Genomic DNA, 24,874 nt, shown 5'->3' on the forward strand with positions numbered 1-24,874 from the left:
GTCAGATAAGCGCACTATTGTATAGAATGAGCTCACAATGGGCTTAACATAGGTATCTATCTTATGGTCAATTGTAACTAAAACACACGATGTTCCTGCGATATCTTACGGTGTCCCACGTCACACTTTTTAACTTAAATGTTATAAATTAATGGCAGAATGTTATAGATTAATCGTAGATTTTTCGCAATTCTTTTACGAGAGTTCTAATTCTTTCTTCCCTAATACCCTCCTTTCCACTTTGATAATTTCGTTTACATGTTTTACGCGATCCACAAGAGAGACCATTAAATGAGAGAAACTCACGTTAAATAATTCTAGGATAGAACAACTTAACAAATCGTGGCAAGCATTTTGCTTCACCGTTTCATTGATTGACAATGATCGTATTGTGGTCACGATACCCATCGAATGGGATTATCAGCGTGAAATGCCTGCGAACAAAATCTGTCTTAATAACGTATGATACGCCAAAGAATACCGTGGCTATCGAGCAACGATTCGTCTCAATCGTGTCACAGGATCATCGTAGTTGATTTATGCTCTTGAGATCCAGCATACAGTTCAAAACCGTCCCTTCTTCCCTTCGTGTGTCACCCACCCTCTCATTTTAACCGAATGCACCCCATGGCGCTGACATATCTCGCGTATGGCTCAATATCCATAGTATTCGTAATCAAATGCACGAAATCTCGTCACGGTGTTATGCATACGAGAAATCTATATGATAGATGTCGCTGGATCGTAAATAAAACGCCAATGCAGGAGATACAATGGAGAAAAACGATCTGTGGATGAGTCGTTAATAAGAAACAATTCGCAGCTGTTTTTGAACGTTTACAATCCGAAGCTAGATTCGCTTTATAGGTAGATGGTTCTGTACTTTGTTTCTAATTGAGCCGATGACCTCGTTCTCACATCATGTGGAACGTGGATACGCAGCATCGAACGAACTGTTATCTCTAGATACGTTCCATGCGTATATTGACAAAGGACGAATAAAAACTCTGTCAAGATTGCGACGCTTACAAAGTATCGTTCTTAGTATAAAAATCTAACCAACTATGTAGATCATCGTCTGTGATCCGCGATGTTCTAATGAACCAGTAGATCGTCAAATACATCGCGCTCCTCGAGGCAGCCGTCTATGTTTGGAGATCTCGCAAGCGATCTCGTGATGGCCAAAAAATGCGTGGGTGCGGGTGATCGTGCTCGTGGTACATTGTCAACTGTTGGTTGACAGGGCACAGGATGCGCCTTTTCCGTTCGGAAAGAGTTTCGCTGGCCACTCCCATCCCATAGAATTACGTTCAATCGTCCATCGATCGAACGTGACCGTATCGTCAGCTATACTTATCGATTGACCCTCGCCGCGTATCTTTCCGCGCGACGTTTCGCTCGAAAAATGATAGAGGCTCCGGTTCCGTCTTCTCCCATCGATTTGCCCGTCAAATAATTCTTCTGCACGCTGCGGGCCTCGCGATTACGACTCTTTCGCCGTTCAGCTCGCGTCCGCTTCGCATCGATTGACGCAACGTTACCAAAACGCGATTTACGACGAATCATTTGCCCGGTAATTCGATTTCGTGTTGCACGCGCGCATCGCTGTCGACGACGATGATATCGGAATGATAGAAAATTGATAATATCCATACGAATCTCTGCGTTACGCTATGGGAAATCGACGCGCGTTCCACGCTTTCCGCATGATGGCATATACGCGGTAAACGACTGAATCGGTGATGCAAACGAAAGATCGACTCACAATGCAATTTCTTTGTTTGTCCGTGCGACTACTTAATCGTTGCAATTATTCACAACGTCGCTTACATCTTTCTTCCACGGTAGGGGACGACTTACTTGGTCCATTTACACGTCGAGATAGCGTGCGGATCCATCGAAGGAACGTACCTTCGATTTCACCGGCAACGACGCGCCCAGCTCACAGAAAAAAAATTCCTAATGTGCCCATTTACGTGACGCAACATCCGGCCCGTTCGTGTTTCAGTCACATCGTGCATCGTCTTCATTGTAATCGTCGTTGAGTCTATATACGATTTTTCTATACGAAAATTCCGCCCTTTGTGCAGTCTGGTGTATCGATTCTTTTTTCTCTCGTGCGAACGAAGAGAAAACGAACGGCTCCTGCGTTGCGTTCAATGCATCGTCGAGAGAGCGCAAATATTTTGTGAATTCCCGGGTATACGTCGACGAGTGCCATTCAGCTGGATTCATCGACGATATTTGTAGCAAACTCCGAGTCGCAAAGCTTTTTAATACACGTGTTCGTTTTCACGCACTGTGCACCGTGCTTCGATTGTAAGGGTGAGCCAGAGAGTTGCATTGTCAGCAGACTCGTCCTTTATGTCCATACACGTGCATCGACTCGTCGTCTTCCACCTCTTCGATTTCCTCGGGTTTCTCTCGGTTACCTGCATCGTTCAAAGGTTTAAACCTTCAGGAAACGATTCTTTGTCACCAGCGGGGATTTATTGGTGCAGCTAAAAACCTAGGAACCGCATGAGCAGGGGTCGGGGGACAGAAATCCGAGCCCCGTCTGTAAAATCACGTTACAGAGAAATTGTGTCGGTGGGTGGACTGTGTTTTTGCGGTTGCCAGAATCCTCCCATGCCTGCTTTTTACCGCGAACCTCGCTGTCGACTCATCGGCACCACTTTCACGGTTAGTTCCAACCTTCTGGACCCACGAGCAACGAAAACAGGGCCGTGAATATTTTCCAGAGGCAACTTTCCCAATAATCTCGTCTTGTTCTCGTTGTTTCGGAGAGGTAACCGCGATAAGAGTCATCTTCACGATTGCGGGGATCGTGCTTCGTCGGCGAAGGAAGAGAATCCCGGGTTCGCATTTAAGCGACTCAATTGATGCGAATAATTACGAAGCCCTCAAAAAGAGCATTCGCGATAGTACCCAGTTACCGCGTCTAATTATGTAAATCGCGATCGAGTCGTAAATTAATTAGCCTCGCTGACTAATTGAAGGTAGCCGGACTGGCTTGATCGATCGCGAGTCAGCAACCTCGCCGGAGAATTGCATTCGCGTCGGGTCCCGGCTCACGGAATTCTTCGTCGTCACGGATCGATCCATCCTATCAACTTGCTCGGGTGGATCGTAGCGTTTTTCACGGTTCGACCGTAACACGGAAACGTCTGTGTCGCGAGTCGAACATTGGAAAGTGGCGCGAAGCATGATTCACGAAAGGAATGATGAAACAGAACGTTTCGTAATTGAGTTTGAACGATAGTTGATTCGGTAGGAGGTTTCGAGAAGGTCAAAAACAAAACTTCCAAGATTTACCAACGATCTTATCGTTATCTAGCGAGATAATCGATGATAAGACAATCGACTTCGTTTGTCAAGCACTTCTTTTTAGAAGACTTTTGCTAACTATGAAATTCAGATTTATTAGCTTGATAAGAGTAACGTTTTTCCGCTAAAAAAAAAAAAAAAGTGATTCGGATGGAATAGAAGAAAGTTTGCAGCAACTTCAGCGGTAAGTTCTGTAATCTTAAACTCGTGTAAAAAGATCGCGCGATTATTCCGATCATTCGTGACAGTCAAGATCAATCAGGTTCCGATATTTTTATTACACGTTCTCTTAACATCGGATATAGCTGATTTACAGCAAGTTATTTCTTCCTTTAAGCGATCGAGTACCAATCGAGTAGCATTTGCAAGAGAAAATTTTAGTATAATAACGTTCTTCAAACATATTAATAATTAACGATTCTATTAAATTGATTAATTACCAAAATTACCATTATACACTTACATAGGCGCGAAACTAAATTCAATTTTCTCTTCAATTCTCGTATCTCGAACGAAGGGAGAATAGAAAACGACGAGGTAAGGAAATCTGGTGAAAGACAGAGGAAGAGAAGAATCAACGAGGAAGTGGCAATCCGAACAGTGTCTTTTAAGTTCTCGCTATTGGATCGTGGTAGGCGTCGCGAGTATATACCGCAGGCACCGTAATCACTGTTATTTCATCGTGAACGGTAATGCTCTGGCTTAAAGCCGCCCTACTTATACGTATTACCCGGGCAAAAGCAACGCGGACCGCGTCCCCGGGCAATCATCGTTCTCCAGCGTCATTACGAAATTGCTTTGGCAAATGAAATGCGCGGTTATGCGCGAGTACGAACGATCCTCTTAAATTGAGATTTATTGGAAAATCGAGCGTACCGATTTCCGGTGTGTCCATAAACAGGCCCAAGAGTGGACGGAGCCTTCTTTTGCATCGGGTTACGAAGTCGCGATTACGCGTCCGATGATTCCGACGATTTAAACGCGACCAGCAAGAAATCTCCATCGCGAAATTGCTTCCATTTTTCCACGCTACCTCCTACTATTTGCCTTCCCGTAGTTACGATCTGGCGAGGCGATCAAACGCGTTTCGATCGTTGAAATAAGCGGTCGAAGCGACGGAAGACTTCGAAAGACGTCGAGAGAGGATTTCATTTGAAGAGGAACGAAAGAAGTTGTAACGACTTTCGAGAAACGTCTTTCTCGACGAATTTCATTAAACTCGGTGAAAAAACGACGAATGAAATGAAAGTTCTTGTGCAGATCTGTATGCGCTTGCATGCGCTCGGACAAACATTTGCCGAGTAAACCGATGAATTCCATTTTCACGAGATTTCACTGTTTTAGTTCCAGAATAGACGTCATTTTTCAGGAACCGTCGATTAACTTCGACGGAACTCGTTGACCCAACTTCCGCGGCCTCGATTCCAAGTTTTCCTACGTCGTTCGAACAGTTGACGCGTATTACGCGAGACGAATCGAAACTCGCTACGATGGCGTCGAATCGCCAGTACAACTCTGAAGCTTAGAGACGCGGAGTTAAGCTCGCGGGATCGTCGATGAAGTTTCAGTTTCGTGCCTGTGTAAGCCTCTCGGTAATCCATACCGTTTTCTTCAATAAGTGTCTCTTTCGAAGGGCTCGTATCGACGATAACGAACTATTGCGGTTGCCCGGATGGTTTCGATATCTGGTTACGTAGCGGAATCTTGGTTGCATTCGCAGCGGATGCAGCCGGTAGCCAGCGGAGCAGGGTATATTGATTTGCCCGGATGCCGGGCCTGGCGCGACGTTCAACGCGCTTCGAGAGGATAATGGCGAGAAGCATTTGCCGAAGCGGACTTTTCCTAACGAGTACAACTTGCCACGATAAACGCGAGTCACGTGCGTAAACATCAGCCGTCTGTCGCTTTTTAACTCGACGATGGAAATCGCGGGTAACCGAAGAACCATTGGCGGCGATTGCTTTTCTTGCGATCGATCGGATCAATGGCTACCGACCATTACGCGCTACTTACGAGATTAATATCGTGATACCGTGCAATGAGAAATTTACGATACGAGGTTTTCAAGTAAAAAGAACAGAAGCATAAATTGCTGGTGAATTTTTGTGAAAGCCATCCATCGATGGTCATATCGGTCATGGTTTTTGGGGAACGAAGATAACACAGTTGTAACAGCCGCACTATCTAAATAGCGTGCCCTGCTAATTCGTTAATGGGACATCCTGGCTGACACGCACTTTAATCAGTTTTCAGCACACCGATAACAGGCTATTATTAAGTGGCCTTCGGGAGAATGGTCACCGTGTGGTTCGTCGTACGAGTTTATCGCGGCGGATCGCGAAGGATCGCTTTACTACGCCATGTAAAAGAAAAGAAAAAAAAAAGAAAAAAGAAAAATTCCCTCGCAACTTAGAATCTTCGCTTCCAAAAAGCTGACAAGTAAAGACTGCCAAAAGAAAAAAAAAAAAAATTGAGAAAAGATGATTAAAAGTAAAAAAGGCGCTCGAGTATAGACCGTTTCGTCGAGATAGCTCGCAATTACGTACGCTAGTGCCGCTTATTACCGGCGTGTAGCAAAATGGTCATCGGAAACTGATACATTAATTGTCGTTTCGGACGTAGTCATGAAACGCAGTTGCAGTGGAAGGAGGTTGGCTTTCCGTAGCCGCAAATTAAGGCATAACGCGACGTAAGGGCGAGGGACTGGGCAAAGGCAAACGATGTTGCCGGTGTTCGTTCAACTTGGTCTGAAAATGAATTTACGAGGCCATAATCGCCAATTGAGATGAGTACTTGTTGCGTGCAATCGGCCCGGCTCAGACCTTGTGCCGAAGCGTTGCACTCTTCTCGTGTTAGGAACTGTGCTACCACGACTACGTACAGCTCGTCGCAAAATTCCGCGAAAATTAGCCGGGACTCGATCGATCGATTCCCACCGCGATATTCGAACCGATACGGTAAGCAATCGATCGATCCAGCGATTTGTTTGCTCGCGTGTTTCAACGCGACCGCGTTATTCGCTTCGTCGTGCCGCGACAAGAAAGCAAACTTGTCGTCGTCGCCTCGACAAAAACCAATTCCAGCGAAACTGTGTGAAAGGAAGGCGACTTGGTGGATCGCGAACGTGGGAGGAGATCGAACGTATTTCGAACTTGCGACACGCTGTACCCGGGCGAATTCAGCGACGATGACGCAAAGACGATTATGCCGAGCGCAAAGTCGAACGTCAAGATTAGCGAGCCGTAGTTCGAACCTTAAATGAGAAAGATTTTTCGAGCGTGTCTGTTTTATGTAAACGACCGGTTCGATCGCGACTGGCATATTTTGTTCATCTGCGGATTGTCAATTCGAGCATTCGCACGAACGCAGTTTCGTTTGTCCGACGTTTTTCGACGATGCTTCAAATATCCTTCTGAGTTACCTTCTTTTACGATTCTTTAGAAGGGCGTGGTAACTTCTGAATTTCGTCGACGTGTCGCGGTTTCTTTCTGTTTATCGTAAAGAAGCGCGAATCTCGAACGAATATATGGAGGAAAGGCACGTTAATAACGCAAGCGAGACTCGATGTTCTCGAGAGAATGCGAATATCGAATATCGCGTGTATCCGAGAAACAAATGTTCGGCTGTTTAAGTCGATGAAATATTGAGAAGCGAGAGAGCGCGATGCATACTTTATTACGCTCGAGAGAGAAGGTTCAGCGTTTGTCGGAGGAACGTATTGAAAGACCGCCATTCCACGACTCCTTTGTATTTTTATATTGTTGCAGCTGGTTACAGTTCGATCGGTTGCGAATTTTTTGAACAACGACTACTCGGATTTGCTCTGGGAAACGTAGTTCGTTCGATCTTATCCGTAACAAAGAGACTAGCCGGGACAGACCTCACACGTCGATGCCAACGTTTCATCGAGCTTCACTCTTATCGATGTAATGGCACTTATCGAATTTATAGATACGAAAAATCGCGGAAGGACGCATGGACGAAAAAGGATACATTCGTTCGAAACGCGCATCGAACGGACGCAATTAGCGTGCCTATTTGTCTCCGAATGGGGGGATGTAACGTTATCCCTTTTATCGACGGCTATGCCTCCCAGAATGATCATCGTGTACAAGAAAGCTCTCGAAGGGGCAGATTAAATTCGACAGGAGGTGTTCGACACGATATTTGAATAACAAAGTGTTTGCTCGTCGGCGTTACGTGAAATCATGGAAATTTTACACCGGCGAGAGGTCAACGGAGGGAGAAAATAAAAGTGACGGCAGTGGTAGACGGGGACGCGGACAGGCCAAAGGAGGGATGGGTGAAGGAAGAAAGTTGGTTCGGTGCATTATGACGCCCCGTAAGATGGTCGACTACACGCAGATCCGATCAGATCATACGTGTACCGTGTATTATAATCTCGTGGAAGGGCTGTTAGCCGATAAATTCTTCATCTAGGTGGAACCACTTACAAAAGGGAACACCTTTTCGTGATTGCATGCTTACGGCATGTGAAATAGTGTCCAAATTATAGGTCACGGCGTATAATTCGACGAAGCGTTGAGCAGGGTCGTGCTTCGCCAAAAAGGAAGAAGGACAAAAGGAGAAGAGAGGAGAAGAAAAATAACCGTGGAACATGGGACCCATTTCTTCTTCGTAGATACGTGAGACGCGCTTCCACCTCTTTTCTTTCTCAGCTCGTCTGATCGTCAGTCCTTTCCTTTCTCTCTTTCTGTCGATGTCGCACGATTCTTCCGGACGTTTCGATGACAACCACGAGCGTAATTAACCGATGATTAAAATGGCTCTACGAAAATACCTGAATGAGTAATAGGTACGCGTTTGGCCGTTGATTAATCGTCCTTCCGTCGAATGTATCGATATATCGACACGATGGACTGCGCGAGAACGCTTTTAGCGTAGTCAGTCACTGAAAATGATAATAACTAGCCGACTTCGCTAGTTGACGATCGTAAGTCTCTCTTAATGAGGTTAATGGGAGTCACAACCAGTCAGTTTTTCTTCGGGTTTCACTGGTTCGCTGGTGTAGCGATCGCCAGGCACGGTATAGAAATAGTTGGAACGAACGTTTTTCATGCGCGACGAAAGAAAAGTCGAGTCAAGCTTTGTACATAACTACAAAATTGTTCAGATCTGTTCTTATTCCCGTACAACGCGTTAATCGTAACGTTAACGCGCTAACTCATAGATGTTCGCGTTATCCGGTGAATGACTCTTCTTTTTTTTTTTCATTCATAAAGAGACGAAATCGTACGGAACCGCGTTGTTGGCTCCTATCCAGGGACTTCCTTTTGTTCCGACGAATTATCGCACGGTGCTGCGACTTATCGTTTGAACGCGCGCGCCCTGTGCATGTAAATGTTGACAGAGGCTGGAGCGGGAAGAGAAACAACCCGAAACGGTATGATATAACCAGTTAAGAGGCCATTGGGCCAACGTTCAAGCCGCAACTCCGACTTCACTGCACGAAGCAATAACTGCTCGTTGTACGCGCGTCTTGCATTCACTTTATCGCTTCGTTCACCCTTAACTAACTTTACCCTTCTTTTATTTTACGCTTGCACGAGTCGCCATCTGGCTCGTCCTGCGAAACGTTTCATTAGCTTCTTTGTAGAACTCGAACGATCGTTTAATTACTATTAATCATCGTCAATACCCGACATTCATTCGTTGGTGCACCGCAATGCCAACGGTTGAAAACAACCGGCGCTAAAAATAGAAAAGAAGTGTACCTATCGAGGTATGTTTTAGCCGTTCTAAACTTTACTGTCTGACTAATTTATTAATTATTCGTTTGAACACGCGTCGAAGGTCAGTGTGACGCTATCAATTGTCTCTCGGCCGAGTTATAAGTTATAAATAGTAACTTCGGTACTAAAAAAAAAAAAAGAAAAAAGAAAAAAAGAAGAAGAAAAAGTAATACAGTGATACCGAAGGTTCCACGAAGGAACGTCGATACGATGAAATTCTATGGATTTCTAATACGCTGGAAATCCGAGAATGAAGAGTTTTACGCGGTTAGTCGTCGATATGAAAACGTAATACGATATACGCGAATTATATACGACCGGTAGAGAGCGTTATATAGCCAATAAGAAACAGTACTCGGAACTCGCGGTAATACGTCTGAAAGCGAAGGGACGAACCGATGGCGCGAAATTGCACGGCGCGAGTTCCATCGACGATGTCCAACGCGTGTGTTATTCTCCGAATGAATCTCGGCGAGTAATAAAATGACTCGGAGCTAGCGGCGACCGAGCGAACGCGCTGATTACTTAGCGCGGACTGTTGTTCACGTTGACATCCGTAATCGGTGGGCTCACGCGGTGGTCGAAATAATAAACGGAAAAGCGTACACGAGCGATCCATTAGTCACGCTACTATTACAACGTTCGGTGGATTTCTCGTATGAAGGACGCACGGTAGAAATATCGCGGTCACGATTCAACCTTCCTCGGTAATTCAAACCGCGATTTAGGCAATTAGATGTTGCGCGCGATTTTAATTGACCGACGATGAAACGAGAAACGATCGGCCTGACTCGGCGTCACGAGTTTAATTCCATTTAGACGCATCGTTCCGGTGAATCGTCGAGAATAGAACTGTTGTAATAAATTTCTCCAAGGTTTAGAACATTCCAACGTGAGGCAAGACCGCGAAACAACGCGTCGCATAAATTAATTAGACCCATTTTATTACGGTCGTGAGGTGACGCGATCGTAAACTCTGATACGCGTTATTGCGAACGAACGAACGAATAGAAATGCTTCGTTAGATTTTTATGCCCTTCTGCGATTCACTGAGAAACTAGACAAGACTTTGGACAACGCTTATTCAAACGTTTTTACGCGAATCACGCATATTTTAAACGACTGATGGTGGTATGATTCGTTCAGCCACGGACGGAATCTAACACCGTCGGTGATCTTCATTTTCGTAATTGGCTCTTTCTCCCTAGTTTCCGTCGAGCTGCCAGACACGCGCCAAGCGCGTTTTCCTATCGTTGAATTTGGCCTAACCCTGAACGCAACGAGACCATATGTTTGTCTTTGTTGTTCTTAAAAGGAAAACAAAGAAAGACATATGTTCATAGGAAGATCGAGCGATAAACTCGCTCGTGTGCGTTCGAGATAAAAGTGCAATTATATCGTATGTATTTCGAGCGTATGCGGCATATTTAAATCGAGAAGCGTCGAGAAAATAAATAACCGTGCCGAAAGCGTTCCTTGAATCGTCATTGAACGCGTATTTACTTAGAAACGTTGAGTTCGGTGGTAGGCTGCATCGAACATGCATCGTGTCGTACCGAAATTATTTAAACCTGCCACTGCGAATATCAACCGGCGCTGTTTGTCGAAATTAATGAATTATACGTGGGGTAGCAGTATATTTTAATAAATACATATTTAACGTGGGCAAACAGCGACCAGGATGATTGCTGGCCGAGCATATTCTGTCTATCCGGATCTTCGTATTCGGTCGATCGAAAGTTAATTAATCCGCTATTTGTTCGATTTACACGATACAACGCGGCCCGATACAGATTCCCGACATGGATGTAACAACGTAGAAAGATACGCTTTTCCTGGGCTGTGTAACGACGCATCGCCTCCGCGAACGATCCCACTGGCGCCAGACTAATATCCCATGCGCATCGCAAGAACGCGAGTTCGTCTTCAGCGGCGAACGGATGTGTCGAAAGTGTTCGAACAGAACGTTTACGCATATCTTAACGCTGAGATTTGCTGGCGTACAGTTGAAAAACGAAGCGCTCGGGTGGCTATTCTACGGTTTTATTTACCGGTTACGCAAGTTTCCTCGCGCGCTTTTATCGCGTGCCATGGTTATCGCGATGCAAGTACGTTTTGGACTAACGAAGGACTCGCAAAGATCGTTGGTTTCACTTCGAACAGGATTCTCTCGGAATTAGTTTTCAACACTACGCAGGTACAGCAGCACTTCGATAATTGGTCACGATCAGTTGACAAAGTAAACTCGCTAAATTTCATTCACTAGTTGCGTCACTTTCTTTTTGCGAGTCGCAGCAGTGAATATCGTACCTCCGACCCTATCGTGGTGAAAAAGCTACTTAAGAAATGTGCAATTCAAAGAGAAAAAAGAAAAAATCTTGAGTGCCACAGATCCTTGTCACTTGACGCGAAAAAACGGTAATGTAATATAAAAGCTTTTCCGAGAGGAGACGATCGAAGGCCTTGTTCGTTGATAGCACGATCGAAACACAGCTTTTTTTTCAGTCTCGACACCATTCCGGAACGTCGAGTCGATTCGTTATGGTATTTAGTGGCGCGATTCGCTTGGTCGGTGGGCGAAATGTCGCGATCGATTCGTGATGCGCGGCGTGCGGGATGCGACGAGCAAAAATGAAAAGCGGAAACGGGAAAAGGTAGAGTCGCGCGTGGCTTCGGGGCGTCACGCTGTCGACGGTGCAATATTCGCGGCATCACGCCCGTAGCACCGTTACCCAGCTATCGATAACCGAAGAAAAACCGCTAGCGTAATCTCACCGGCTAAATTTTACGGGTATTTGTACCACGCTCGCGGTTCGTTGGAACAACTTACAGCCGTAGAAACTGTCAGAATCGTGTCAGTTATTTCGAGACGTTTATTTCACATGTACCTACTGTTTCTATTGTTGCTTCATCGCAGCGAATTCTTCATACGTACGAATGCTTGTGCCACGCGAAAGCGAGAGAGTTCGTTTATCGTCGAATTGCCACTCATAAAAGGAAATGTTCTACCTCCATCTTCGCGTACGCGTAGTTTGTAAAGGGTCGTTTTGCACCTACATGCGAACAAACAAGCCTAAGAGACAGGCGGTATCGAATAAAACTGCAAGATCCGAGTGCTAAGAGCATCCCTGCTACTTTGAAATCTGCCATTATTAACGTTCAACCTTCGATACCATTTACACGGCGCAATTTAAATGTCGCACTTACTCGTAAATGACGTGACAAATACACCGTGTTTCGATCAAGCTTGCGCGACGAAGTCGGTCGAGACAGGTAAAATATTTACTCTCGTGAATCGGAGATTGAAGAAAGGGAAGGACAAAAATCGAGCGTGCGAGGTGTCCCGAAAAAGGAGGGCACTCGTGACCGTGGCCGATGGAACTCTTCCTTTTTCGATCCGTTTCTCGGGGATGCGTCCCCGTGCACCGGCTGGTGCATGTGCATCGTGACAGGCCGTGCGTAAACACGTGCGTGGCGGCGCGCGTGTGCGTGCACACAGGCGCCGAGGGATGCGTCGACGGACCTCCGCCTCCTTCCTCCTCAGATCCACCACCACCCTGCGGACCTATATATTTCCCGGAGGGTCTCCCACTTTCGCCACTATCATTCCTGTCGCGGCTGCGCCAGCCCGTGAGCGCGCAAACGTGAGTCCGTTCTCGGCTTTCCTCTTCGGAGTTTCCTCGCTGGATGATTACGCGCAAACACCTGCCTTGCCTCGCGTTTACACGTCGATTTTCCACCGGTGGAAACGCCATCGTTCGGTGCAATCGTGTCGCGACGAGTTATTCAGTGCGGTTTCGAGGGAATTCGTAGCAACTGTTCGTCGATGTCAATCGATCGATCGTGAACGGAGGAATTGATTTTCGATAGCGTTAGATCTACTTTTCCCGTTCTTGCTCTTTTCTTCTGTCGTCCAAGATAGAGAGTATCGATCTCGATCGGACGAGTTTTTTCCCGCGGGGGCTCGTGTTTCTTGGGAAATGTGTGCCACGTGTAGTGAGCCCGCGAGTCCACCTGCTGCACCTACTGAATGGGATTAGATGAGGTGCACGACGGTACGTCAAAGTGTTTGCTAGATATTCTTTAACGTTCGTCGTTATTTATGAAAATTTGATCGTATACGAACTCGATGGTATTTTATCGGGCAACGATACCGTACGAAACTCTTTTGGTTATCGCCAACGAAGTTTGCCTTTACACCTTGGAGTCGTATTTGCCACGAAGTTCCAAAGTGGAAAAATATTTTCCTTTGCTGTCAGAGTAACGGTGAGAATAACCGATAGAAGTTTCGCTAAGAAGGCGTCGACAAGGCGAAAATGAATTTATCGAAACAAACTGTGAACGTCTGCACCGAACCGCGAGAAATTTTCCTTGTGGTTTGTAGTAGAATCGCACGTTTAATACCGCGCGAGAATCGAATAAGCAGAGGCGCATTCTTCACAGCTGTTCATACAACAAAACGCGCGCGTTGTCGCGGAGCAAGAAATCGTGAATATAGATGCCTCTTTATACCAGTACTCGCCAAGTAGCGACTTAATATATCGCCTTGTAAATTACTTTCGTATGACTTTTATCGTCGCCTCCACCTAACACCGAATTTTTCCGGAATTTTCGAACGAGTCAAAACGATTCATCGATCGAAAGTTCCCCACGCAAACACCAATCGCTAGAGAATAAATCAACCTCGTTTCTTCCTAACCTTGCAATGCATTAGTCCATATACATAATTCATCGTTCTTTTTATCAACGTTGCGACCGATTCGAAATAATATTTTTTCTTACAAAACTAGGAAACTCATCGACCATCCGGATGTCGTGTTTCCTCCGTGCAACGCGATCATTGGCTACGTATTTGTTAGAGATAAAGAAAGCTAGGAAAGGTGGAGTTATTGAACACCTTTGCGATGAGCAGATGGCACGGCAAGGGTTTATTATACAATGAGAGAAGATAAAACTTGGACATCTAGAGCCTGAGTCTTAAGGCGATCAACCTTAACCGGTCTAAAGCCGTCCCTCGTGTTTCCGTGCGCGGTACGCAGTGATTTGTTGCGTCGCGTCCTTCTTACGCTCTATATCATTCAGCTGGTAATGAGGTTTGCCTTTAACGCATCGCGACGTTTCTCATGCGCAGGATGGCCTGAGCCTCGGAGCAAATCTTCATGGATCGTTCACGAAAATCGAAAAATGACCGGCCGCCGTGGAGTCCCGCGGAAGTGCCGCGGCGTCGACGATGCGCGCCGCGACGCACCAATATGACCAAAATCAGGAATTTCGGGTAAGTGAGCACGTATTTTTATAGAAATATTCTTCTAAGAAATGTTCAACGTTTTTTTTATTAAAGTAAACACGAGACTAAATCCACGTAACGCGACACGTCTACAACTCTATAAATATTAATGACATGTTGATTTCTGTCGATAATTTTTACCATCGGGACGAAGCAACGAAACGTAGCGTATTGTACGCAGACTTCCTTGGATAGAAAGATTTGTAAAATTCAAGATAACAGAAAATACTCGATAGTTTGATATCCTCGACTCGCAGATATTCAATTATTCATATCCATCCGCCTCTACGATACAATTAATCAAGTTGAAAGGTTCGTGACTGTTCGAGCTGACCAGAGTTGACGTATAAAATTGCTGAAATATTAGCTTAGATTTCCTCGCTGATCGACGATCATCGATCGACACCTCGTGTAGCTCAAAAAATATGTCTGTTTAGAGAACGCTTCTGGCTCACGCGAATGTTATTTAACGGGCAGCTGCAAATGACGTTCGTTGAATGTGTAAACGCTCGGGGCTTGATCGAGGCCTCCCGTTTTGTTTAAAAGTTTTACGCGATATCGTCTTGGAAACGTGAAACCGTAAAAACTATCGATCGAACGTTAACCTAATGTTTCGCTTACCAAGAGCCAAACACGAATCGAACCTTATTGTGTTACTTGCGAGCCGATGAAATACGTAATCGAGGTGCTCGATGTCGCGATTAGAAGTGGATTGTTGCGACAGCTAAACGATTCCGGTTATCAGCTTTTCGTCGCTATATATTTAAAAGCTATCGTCTCGATACCGGCTTTCTGCCCTATATCCAAGCTTAGTGCTTCCGTGTCGCAATCGATCTCGATTAACCTGGTGTCTCCGCTAATCGGAAAGAAAAACTTTGAACGATTCAGAATTGATGATATTAAAAAGGGGGCGGCGGAGGTGGGACACAAAAGCGTACAAAAGCGCTGGTGATCGCGTTGACGCAAGCTCTCGAGGGCTCAACGATCGGTTAAAGCGTTTAGCCCGGAACACGATACTCGAACGAGCGCACGCGAGCAAACAACACGGTCGAGCGCGATGCGAAATTTGTACACGATTTGTATCGTCGATCCCGTAACCGCGAGCGTGCGGTTCGCCAGAGGAAAATGGAAAAAAAAAGAAGAAAGGAAAAAGAGAAATGGAACCGAGAACAGCCGAAACACGATCGCCCCTCGATAACTCGTCATTTTAACGAGGATATCTCTCTCCCTTGTGCTGTACCGTGGCTATACCGGCAGTTTATTTTAATACAGACACCTCGTAATAATTCTCAATGTACATCGTACGGAATGAACGGACATCAATCCTTGCCCTCGTTACTTTCGATGCTCCAGGCAGAGGGTCCCTTGTTATCCGCGCAGTCTCCTTTGTACGGCGTGCATGCCAATGTCCGCGCATAATTACCGGTTTCGATTACAGATCGGCCATGGCAAGTGCGTCAGATTTTCCGCTCGTGCTGGGAAACGTTTTACCCTAACCGTCGTATCCTTCCTTTCTTTTATCCATCCGTCGATCTCTCGCGTGAGTTCCACGGGTTGGACTCGTACACCCTCGTCTCTGCTCCCTTTCATAATTGTCAATCGTGCTTTTTCTTTTCCACTTTTTTCTCTTTAATTATACCTTGTGCCTATATTCGCGATCGTCGATAATCCGTCCGGAAATCTCGGAATAAAAGCTTTCGTATCGCACGTTTTGGCGAATATATTAACATACCCTGGAGTAACGTGATTTCTCAGCGACCGTAACACGAGATTCCCAGGCGTAGTCTCAAAGCACCGACATGTCTGGCAGTGCACAGTTCCCGCTGATAACCGTGAAAGTAACTCATGCATCACGCTCTGTGACACTAATCCCCTGAGTAGGGGGGTGGATAGGGCTCCGAAAGAGTCGACGAGGAACGTAAAAAAGGGGAGAAGGAAGCCATGCGAACAATAAGCAATCTGTAGCGAATATATACGCTAATTATGTATGTTGAGTCTAGACGCACGCGTGCGATTATACGTACGTCTCTCCCGTGGTTCACATGCGGTATACATTACGTATGGTATGTGGTCGAGTTCTCCATGGCTCGCGTGTGTACGGGTCCCTTCCCGTCTCTGATAATACGCGGTGACGGAAAAATACGACCCGTCCGACTCGTCGGTCGAGAAAGTTTTTGCTCGCCTTGAGAACTTTTCGTCGCGACGTTCCGCTCGTCGATAATTATGCTCGTTTCATTTTTCCCCTCTCGAGATCCAACTAGCTCTGTTCGTTTCGACCCTGACAATTTTCGCAGATGTCGAAACCGGAGACTCGTTTCTCGCGCGAGTACGTCGCTTAAATTTCGCCATCCGTTTCCCTTCGTACTACCGTTTCAGAATCGATAAACCGTTCGGAACCTTCGAAACTATAATTCACGATGAAAACGATAGAAAACGTACACCGTTGATTTTCTCCTTCGGCTATGTACGAATACTGTCCGCTTCGGACCTAAGAGAATCTAACTTAACGATCACCCTTTGGGTTCACATGTTGCATAATGCTCGCGTGTGCTCGCGAATGCGTGCCATTACACGGTCGGTATGGTCGCGTAAAACTTACGCCGCGAAGCTTTCTATCTGATGTATCAGGGCGGAGCGTAGCGATATCCCGAAGCGAACCGGAAAGACCATCGACGGCTCTCGGATCCCTGAGGTGCGAACCGCGAAGTCGACTCGAATATCGACTATTTACGAGACGAGTGCGGGAGGTGGGCACCGTAGTCGGAAGAACACGCGAGAAGAAAAAGCACGGGGGTGGAAGGACAAACAAATAGAGGTGCATTAGCCGGCGACCGTGTCAGGAATGTGAAGAGCAGTTGGCACACGGCCTACCTCGCGATCTACCTCCCACTTTGATCTTCGCCGCTGTATCGCGAAATACCACGACATAGGCTGTCGGGGCAAAATACATCTCTGTGCGTGTTGTTACGCCCTGCCCTCTTCCTTCCTGCGCCTTTCTCTTTGTCTCTTAACCCTGGAGCCACGTGTTCTCTTCGTCCCTTCCCCGACGCTGTTCGAGTGCGAGGTACTGTTAATCGGCGTCGAAAGACCGGGTCGTTCGTCCTCGATGACGTAGGACGATCGATCATGCGCCAGTCAATGCGTTTCCGTTCGAAATTCGTGGCGATACGCGCTACTGCCCGGCCGACGTATATTCCGAGGGTCCGTTATCGAATATGACTGTTGGACGAAAAAACCCAACAACTTCCCGGGGCATTGGTATATAGCTGAATGAATCGACAATTGCGCCGTCGTCGTTGCGCGTTAATTAACATCAGCCACCGTTCGCGTTTCCACTTTCATTTCGCATTCTAACAGATTGTGGAACGGTGTCGAAAGCGAGGAAAAAAGGAGTAGAACGTGGTTGCTCGAGTCGAAGGCGAAATAGGAACGCGTCGATCGGAATTTCGTTCGGTCATTCAGGGGCAATAAACGCACCTTTCAGAGTGAGGAGTATCGTTTAATTACGGATCAGCTGTTTCAGTCGGAGCGTGACGGGTTCGCGCGTGTGTGCACGCGTGTCCCGATCGATTTATTTCAAGTATGTATCGAGAGGCTCGCGGGCACCCGAGCGATCCCATCTCGGGATCGAAGACAGAATTACCGTGGAAGGCAGCAATAAACGCGGTCCACTCACGTACAACGAGTACTATTCATAAGTCGGATTGAAGCTAAGGGCCGTAAGTCCGCTCTGAGAGTGGCGCCTTCGACCACCTCGTAATTCTCGTCCGGAGACTTTTCTTCTTCACGGAGGCTCACAATTAACTTCATTATGTACGCACATGTTCCCCACGTTTCCGTTGATTAGCGCGCGTCACGCGGCGCTCTCTATGCTACCGCCTCCGTTCAATGCATCTTCGATCTCATTCAACCGCTTTTTTATTCGAACCGATTGCTTTATGTCTTCTCACAGGGACTAGAACACGGCAAGTGTTCCGCGTTTTCTTTTTCTCTCGTTTCTTTGCTTTAATTTCCTTTCATTCATTAACGTTGTACCGTGCTACCGACGCAGCAATTTCAACAAGCAACGAGACCATGAAGACTAATTGTCGCCGCGATACCTCTTACCAATTGGTTATCGAGTTTTCGTTAAGTCAATTTCCATGTCGTTATCCGGGCCTATTAAAAGGGTCACCGTACTCACTTTCGACCACGGCTATCGACGGTGGTCTGGCATCGATCGACTCGTCGAAAGAGACGGACTAATTGGAGGGCCTACCTTAACTGTAACTTTTCGATAAGAGATCCCCTTCATTTTCGACGAAGCGATCTCCGATGGCAAGTTGTCTAGGCTAGACGATAATTTTTATTATACCCATATGAATGTTCAGTCGTTGGAAGAACGTCGAAAACACGGAGAGTGCGACAAGGAAGAAAACCTTGTATGGAACATGTGCGACCATAACGAATGTTTACGCGTAACTTCCGGAAACATTAAGAATAACGATTGCACTGGCGCATATGGTTCTCGCAATGACTAGTGACGCTCATAAATGTTGATTAATTTCACCATGGAAAGGCACGACAAGGTCGTGTTTTAATTTCTTTCGTCGAATTCGTACGCGATTGAATTATGCTGCTTGCTGGTAATTTGCTTCTTTCCGAGTGGTCAAAGGTGATTGCACGAGACGAAAATTAAATGGAAGAATGAAGAGAACCAACGACGGCTATAAGCGAGCTTACGAGCCGTAAAACACCACGAAAGTCGTAAAATCGTCAAACAATAGATTACACGGTAGTTAAAGCATTGGCAAACAGTGCTGGCTGTTGGTCATTTTCTTTGAAGGCTCGCGAAGAATCAAATCGCTATGTGGTTTCCCTGCTTATAACAATAGCGCAGCACTCGCTATTGTTCGAAGAAATGGCTTTATAAAGACCCTGATTTCGTTTCCAAAAGCTCAACTCTTTGCTCTTTGCCTGCGCATGAATTTTATAGCTTCGAATTTTCCCAGCAATGGAAAGGCTACGCTGCAATTAATCTTAGAAATGCTCGCTGACGCACGCGAGCGGTTTTTACTTTCTGACGCTGACAACCGCATTACGCTTAACCACGGTGGTGGACCGTGCGCGAACAACCGCGAGTCATTGACTCCCATTTACATCGATTCTCTCCAACTATGGTATTTGCTTCTCTCGATTTGCGTACGCAACGCGGCGCAATGATCGAAGACCACACTCGCCGATTTAACTCGCTCGTAGATATCGACACTTCGAGCATGAGCGAAAAATATTTTTAAATTCACCACGAAGCGACTGGACATTCTTTCGATTTTTCACCGTCTTTGCTGCTTTTAGCCTCCATTGTGCGTATCTTCCGCAATTCTATTGTCAAACATCGCGAAACCTTTCCTTAGTGGAGGAAGATCTTTCGATTTATCGTGCGCCCGTGAGAAGAAAATACGGAGACCGGGCATTTCGATCCCCGGCTCGTGTGCAATTGTCTGACATTCGAGATTCTTTCGGAGCGGAATATTTCGAGGAAAGTTTGCATCTCTCGACGAGGTTCCTCGGATTCTTTATTAGAATTTCTAGGGTCATCTTGAAATTCAGTGACCTGCATAGACCTGCATACGTGACCCTAGATCGACGGAATCCGACCCGCCCTTTTATAAAGATAGAAAAAGAAACGAATGATACAACAACGTTGACACGAGGGTAATGACAGCAATATCGAGCTAATCGTAAACGTCTATTAAGAAACAGTGACCCGTGACGTTTGCAGAGGGTGGGGCGTCTAATGCCGTGTTACCTAAAATATCTCTGATGTCCGACGTCTGTTACAAACAACGTTGTGATTTACAGCGTTACAACCTTCGAAACAGCCTCGAGTGCACGCTATTTTCTCGTACTTACATACGGAGTTATCATTACATTCGACTGTTCGAAAGCAAGGCTTCCTTCGATAAAACCAAAAGGAACGTGCATCGGCGAGAGAGCGTAGGATGAAACAAGCACTTCCGTTAAAGACACTGCGATTTCTTGGCACGATCGAACGTCGTCCGGAGAGTGGTCGATGCACGAGCGAGAAAAGGCTAAAAGAGATCCATTGGCAGGTATCGATAGGAAGGTGGTACGAAAGGGTGCTGAACGCGAAGGCGGGCGAGAATCGGTGACGTTGATTCGCATCGAGTCCCGCTGCGAAGACCTTGACAGTTTCGAGACGCGCTGACAGCCACGGACGCTTGGCACCGCAGCGAGACGCAACCCCGTGTCTCAACGATGCGTATTCTATCAACGTCCGTAGAGCACGATAACCTCGGCAACTGCATGTTGAATGAGCCGTACGAGAAACGGCGGATCGTTGCGTCTCGTTTCGCGTTACCGTCCCTTTTCTGCAACAATGGCCTTTATGCGCGGGACGCTATTCTAGCGCGGCACGAAACGAGAAAAGGGAGAGAACGACGACGGGCTGATCCACGTCGGCACGGACAAAGCTCTTCCTTTCGCCATATAGGAACCGAGTCGGACAGCCAAGATTTAAATTGATTTCGAGATAAGTGCGTGGAATTAAAGATGCATTCGGACGATCATCCGCGCTCGCTCAACCCTTCGTTCCATTCCCGATACTTGTCTTCCACTTTGCGTACGATACCACCGGCTCTAACAATCGCGCACTGTGTTCCTTTCGTTTCCTCTCCCTCTCTTTCTCCTCCTCTCTTCCTCTCTCCCCTTGTCTCGGGGGAATCCCCCGGTTACCGAGACCTCTCCAGGGTATATCTGTCGTTGTTGAAGAATTAAGAGGATAAACTCGTAGTTTCCTGGTTCGAAGGCAGAAACGAGTGATTAAGGGCTCGAGGAAGCTCGAGCACGAATCGCGTATAAATAACGAGCGACGAAAAGGGGAATGGCGTACGGTCGTTCCCATCGACAACGGCTTGTTTGATGGAAGGCCTGTCGTCGCTGTACGCGATCGTCCCGATCCCGGGCAAGTCGAGCGCGTGTTCTACGTATGGACGCGTGCGCGGCCGTTTCGGCCGGCTTGAAAGTGAAACGAAGTGGTTTCTCGGCTGCTCGTGATTCCACGCATAAGTAAAGCCGTTAACACCTACTCCGCGAGCACCGTTACGTTCACCAAGCGTGAACTAGTAAATCTATGCACTTGACCTTTCGGTGGCACGTCCAGCTCTCTAAACTCTGTTTCACCGTTCCTTCGGTCGCTTAGGTATTCGTCCTTTGTTACGGAAATTTACATCTTCGGGAATAAGGTCACGAAAGTGGGAATGATACCGGAGAACTTGGGAATAATAAATTATCGATGACAAAATAGAGTTAGCGTTATGCAAGACAATTTGTTAATGTACGCGTGACGCCAGCTAGAACAACGTTCTCTATTGTTTTGTATTTTAGACCGTCGCGAGAAGATAATCTCGGAAAAAATAGGCTACACGATCTTTTATCGGCGTTCCACGACGCCACGACGAATTCTCTCGACGGTGAAGTCAACGATAACGCGTTGCCGTTGTGTGGGTGTGCGTCTAAGTAGGAGATGAGATACGACGCACTGTAATTGGTTATTATCCGTGATATGACGGTGTACGACGCATCGTAGATTTGCGGTTTCATTGACGAAAGTTCAATAACGAAGACAGACGGAAAAGCGACCATTATCGGTGAGCATTGTACTCGGAAGATGTATCGTTTCGCAATACATTGCTTACATCTTATCGGAACTCGTCCGCCTGCTATGGAATTTAGAATGAACGAGCGTACAGATATCGGGGTAATTATAGAGTGATACGAAACTAATGCCTATCTGTAATTTAAAATTAGTATACAATCATTTACGAGGAAATATTTACCATTGTATTCATTACTGATTTCTAGAATAAGGATCAATGTGGCGGGGTGAAATCTCATTCTGGAATATAGTTAACGCGATTTTCTTCGGCGATAGCGCGTGAGAGTTAAATTTTGGGCCATAAAGCATTACCACGGGCCACGGAAACGATTTAAAACGAAGTATCATACTCGCAGATATAAATCCTTCGACCGGGACAATCAGTCGTGTTCCACATTAGGGTGAAAAAGTGTTGTAAATATGGCCGGCAGTCATCAGCCAGTTAGGTATTGTATGCCGTGCATGCACAGGATGCATACCGGATGCATCAGATAAGAGCGTTCGCGAGGTCTCGTAACTCCTTCGTCCGGGAAGGAGGCGTACGGCTCGAAAGCGGCATTAAACGGTGCCTTCTCGTTTATTTTTCAGTGAGCGCGAGATAGCGTGGTTTGACGTGAACCACCGCTACCGCCAGCGGTGCCATCTCATGTCTTACCCATTCGCGTACGCGAAACCTATAATTATTCTTTCGAACGAGATCGTGGGCGAGTGGAGCCAAGCACAGAGCCGCGTGCACGCTCCCGACTGCAATTTCGATTTCGCCAGTTTCGACCTTTCCTTTTGCCTGCTTACCTTGCTTACCAGGCCCGGGCATTACGGTGACGATTTCATTTATGACACGAATCGCGTGTGGTCCGAACCGGATTATTATTTGAAAGTTCGAACATTGAAGAAATCAAATCAACTTTTGATGTACGTATTTCTTCGTTTCTTCTTGTTTCGTGGATACAAATCGATCTCGGACAATTTATCGCCATACAACGAGCAAATTGGATGTAAAAATCTATTGCCAAAAATAGCGATCTAAAATGATCAAAAAGAAAAGAAAAGAAAAAAAGGAGGAACGATACTCCAAATGAAGATATTGCAGAATTATTTATTCATTTATTCAAGGATAGACGAGTTAAATCCCCATTAATGTACAATGTTAGAATTAAAGAAGCTACATGCAGTACACAGGAAGCGTACAGTTAGAATGGGCCAATTATAAGGAATTGTTAGAGTATTAACGTCTGTGAAGTAACTAGATACTCTGTGAACGAATGCAAGAGTTCTGAACGCGCGATACAGCGCGAAAAATCTTCCAGAAGAATCTCGTACATCCGTGACTCGGAAAACCAATATGCCTCGTAGTAGTCGCGTTAAACACTCGCAAGGTTTTCTTAATTGATGCGCGAATGATCGATCCGGTATGAGCGGTTTTCTCATATCACGGTGCGTTTGTCAGCTGCCGAATAAGCAAAACATTTTGGTCCATGAGTTCTCTCGTTTCTACACGGCGGTATACCGTACATGATATCGACAAGATATCAAAAGCCGTTTTCCCACGGGCTACGTCGCTCGGAGAGCACCGGGGATTATCGAGCTGCGATGATTATACATCATGCGCAGCTCTGTTATTATACGGAACGTAGAAACAGAACTGTTAATTAGCTGTTGCACGCTCCGCTGACACGATCGACCGAGTCGTATTAATTGAAATCGACTCGAATTTGCTTGACTGGAACTTCAGGTGTTAAAATAATACGAGTAAAGCTATCCGAACCGACGCGTTTCCATTTTAGATGGAAGAACCATTAATTAGCGATCGACATCGTTGATTTACCGCTGTACGCTCGAAACTTAAGCAGCTTACGCTTGTTTGCGCGACCTGACGTGCCGTAAATTTACGTTGAATCGTAACAACGAAAGTGATAATAGAGTCTCTCGAGGAATTCGCGAACGCAGGGATCAATTCTCTTCGATTGTTTATAAATCATGCTACCATTTTCAATTTCCACCCTATCTCAATCTCTCGGTTTATTAACCGTACAAAATTGCGGATAAGAGATCGCTCATCAGGATCGCGTTTCGCAGCACGATCGCCAGTAAACATCGTCACGGGAATGCCTCGTTAAAGCGTCCATCGATGTGCTGCTATTACGGTCGTCTCGAAATAGACGTTCGAATACAAGACATAGCCAGAAACGACTATTCACCAAGCCGCACGGCGCTGTCTCGCGGAATCATGCGTCGAGACGCGCGGTCTCTGTTGTTCTTGTCCTACTATTTTCATCGTTTCCCGTGTTGGAAGTCTTTTGGCGCGAGTTTAATGGAAGTTCCGCCGTGTCTTAATCATCAGCTGCTGGCCCACGGGGTGAACCGTTACAGTTCCGAGGCTTAGAACAACTTTAAGCCAGCTTTCGTGGTCGATGTCGGCCAACTCGAAATAGAGAGTCGAGCAAATTTCACGCTTTACCAGTAACAGCCGGAAACCGACGACGACGGACAGGCAAGTTTTCGAGCTTTGAGGATTAACAAACAAACAACTGTTAATGCAACGCTTAGCTGCCCCCTGTTTATCCATGGCCCTGACTCTCGTTTTTCCCCGACATAGTTTTAACGCGATTACACTGCGCGGCCGTAAGCTCGTTCACAATTACGCGCGAGCGTACACACCCTGTGCACATATTTGCACGCGGATCTACGTGCAAATATACGGGCGCTCGTGCACGCGTACAATGGACGCCGGCGTTTCTGCGTGCTGCGACGCGCACGGATCTTCTTAGGCACGGGTAAACGTTTATCTTCGTGTCGGCGCATGTTAAAACTCGCGGCTAATTTTTCTCGTGGAAATCCGCTTCGTGGGAA

The 24,874-nt window shown here is 46.3% G+C and overlaps 2 protein-coding genes across 3 annotated transcripts in view; one reads left to right on the plus strand and one right to left on the minus strand.

The window, feature by feature from the left end:
* Nucleotides 1-24,874, minus strand: part of LOC117156047 (uncharacterized) — a 61,438-nt gene that overhangs the window by 4,117 nt on the left and 32,447 nt on the right. The window lies entirely within an intron of this gene.
* LOC117156021 (thrombospondin type-1 domain-containing protein 4) overlaps nucleotides 12,689-24,874 on the plus strand; it is a 39,802-nt gene continuing 27,616 nt past the window's right edge. Inside the window, exons 1-2 of one of the 2 annotated variants that reach the window (XM_033332677.2) lie at nucleotides 12,689-13,135; nucleotides 14,212-14,355. In XM_033332677.2, coding sequence (XP_033188568.2) covers nucleotides 14,240-14,355 — 116 coding nt within the window. In that variant the 5' untranslated portion in view covers nucleotides 12,689-13,135; nucleotides 14,212-14,239. Of the gene's footprint in view, nucleotides 13,136-13,197; nucleotides 13,347-14,211; nucleotides 14,356-24,874 lie in introns of those variants that run through there. The other variant, XM_076620039.1, reaches the window with a different exon arrangement.

Source organism: Bombus vancouverensis, chromosome 7 (genome assembly GCF_051014615.1).
Source record: "Bombus vancouverensis nearcticus chromosome 7, iyBomVanc1_principal, whole genome shotgun sequence".
Classification (NCBI taxonomy): Eukaryota; Metazoa; Arthropoda; class Insecta; order Hymenoptera; family Apidae; genus Bombus; species Bombus vancouverensis.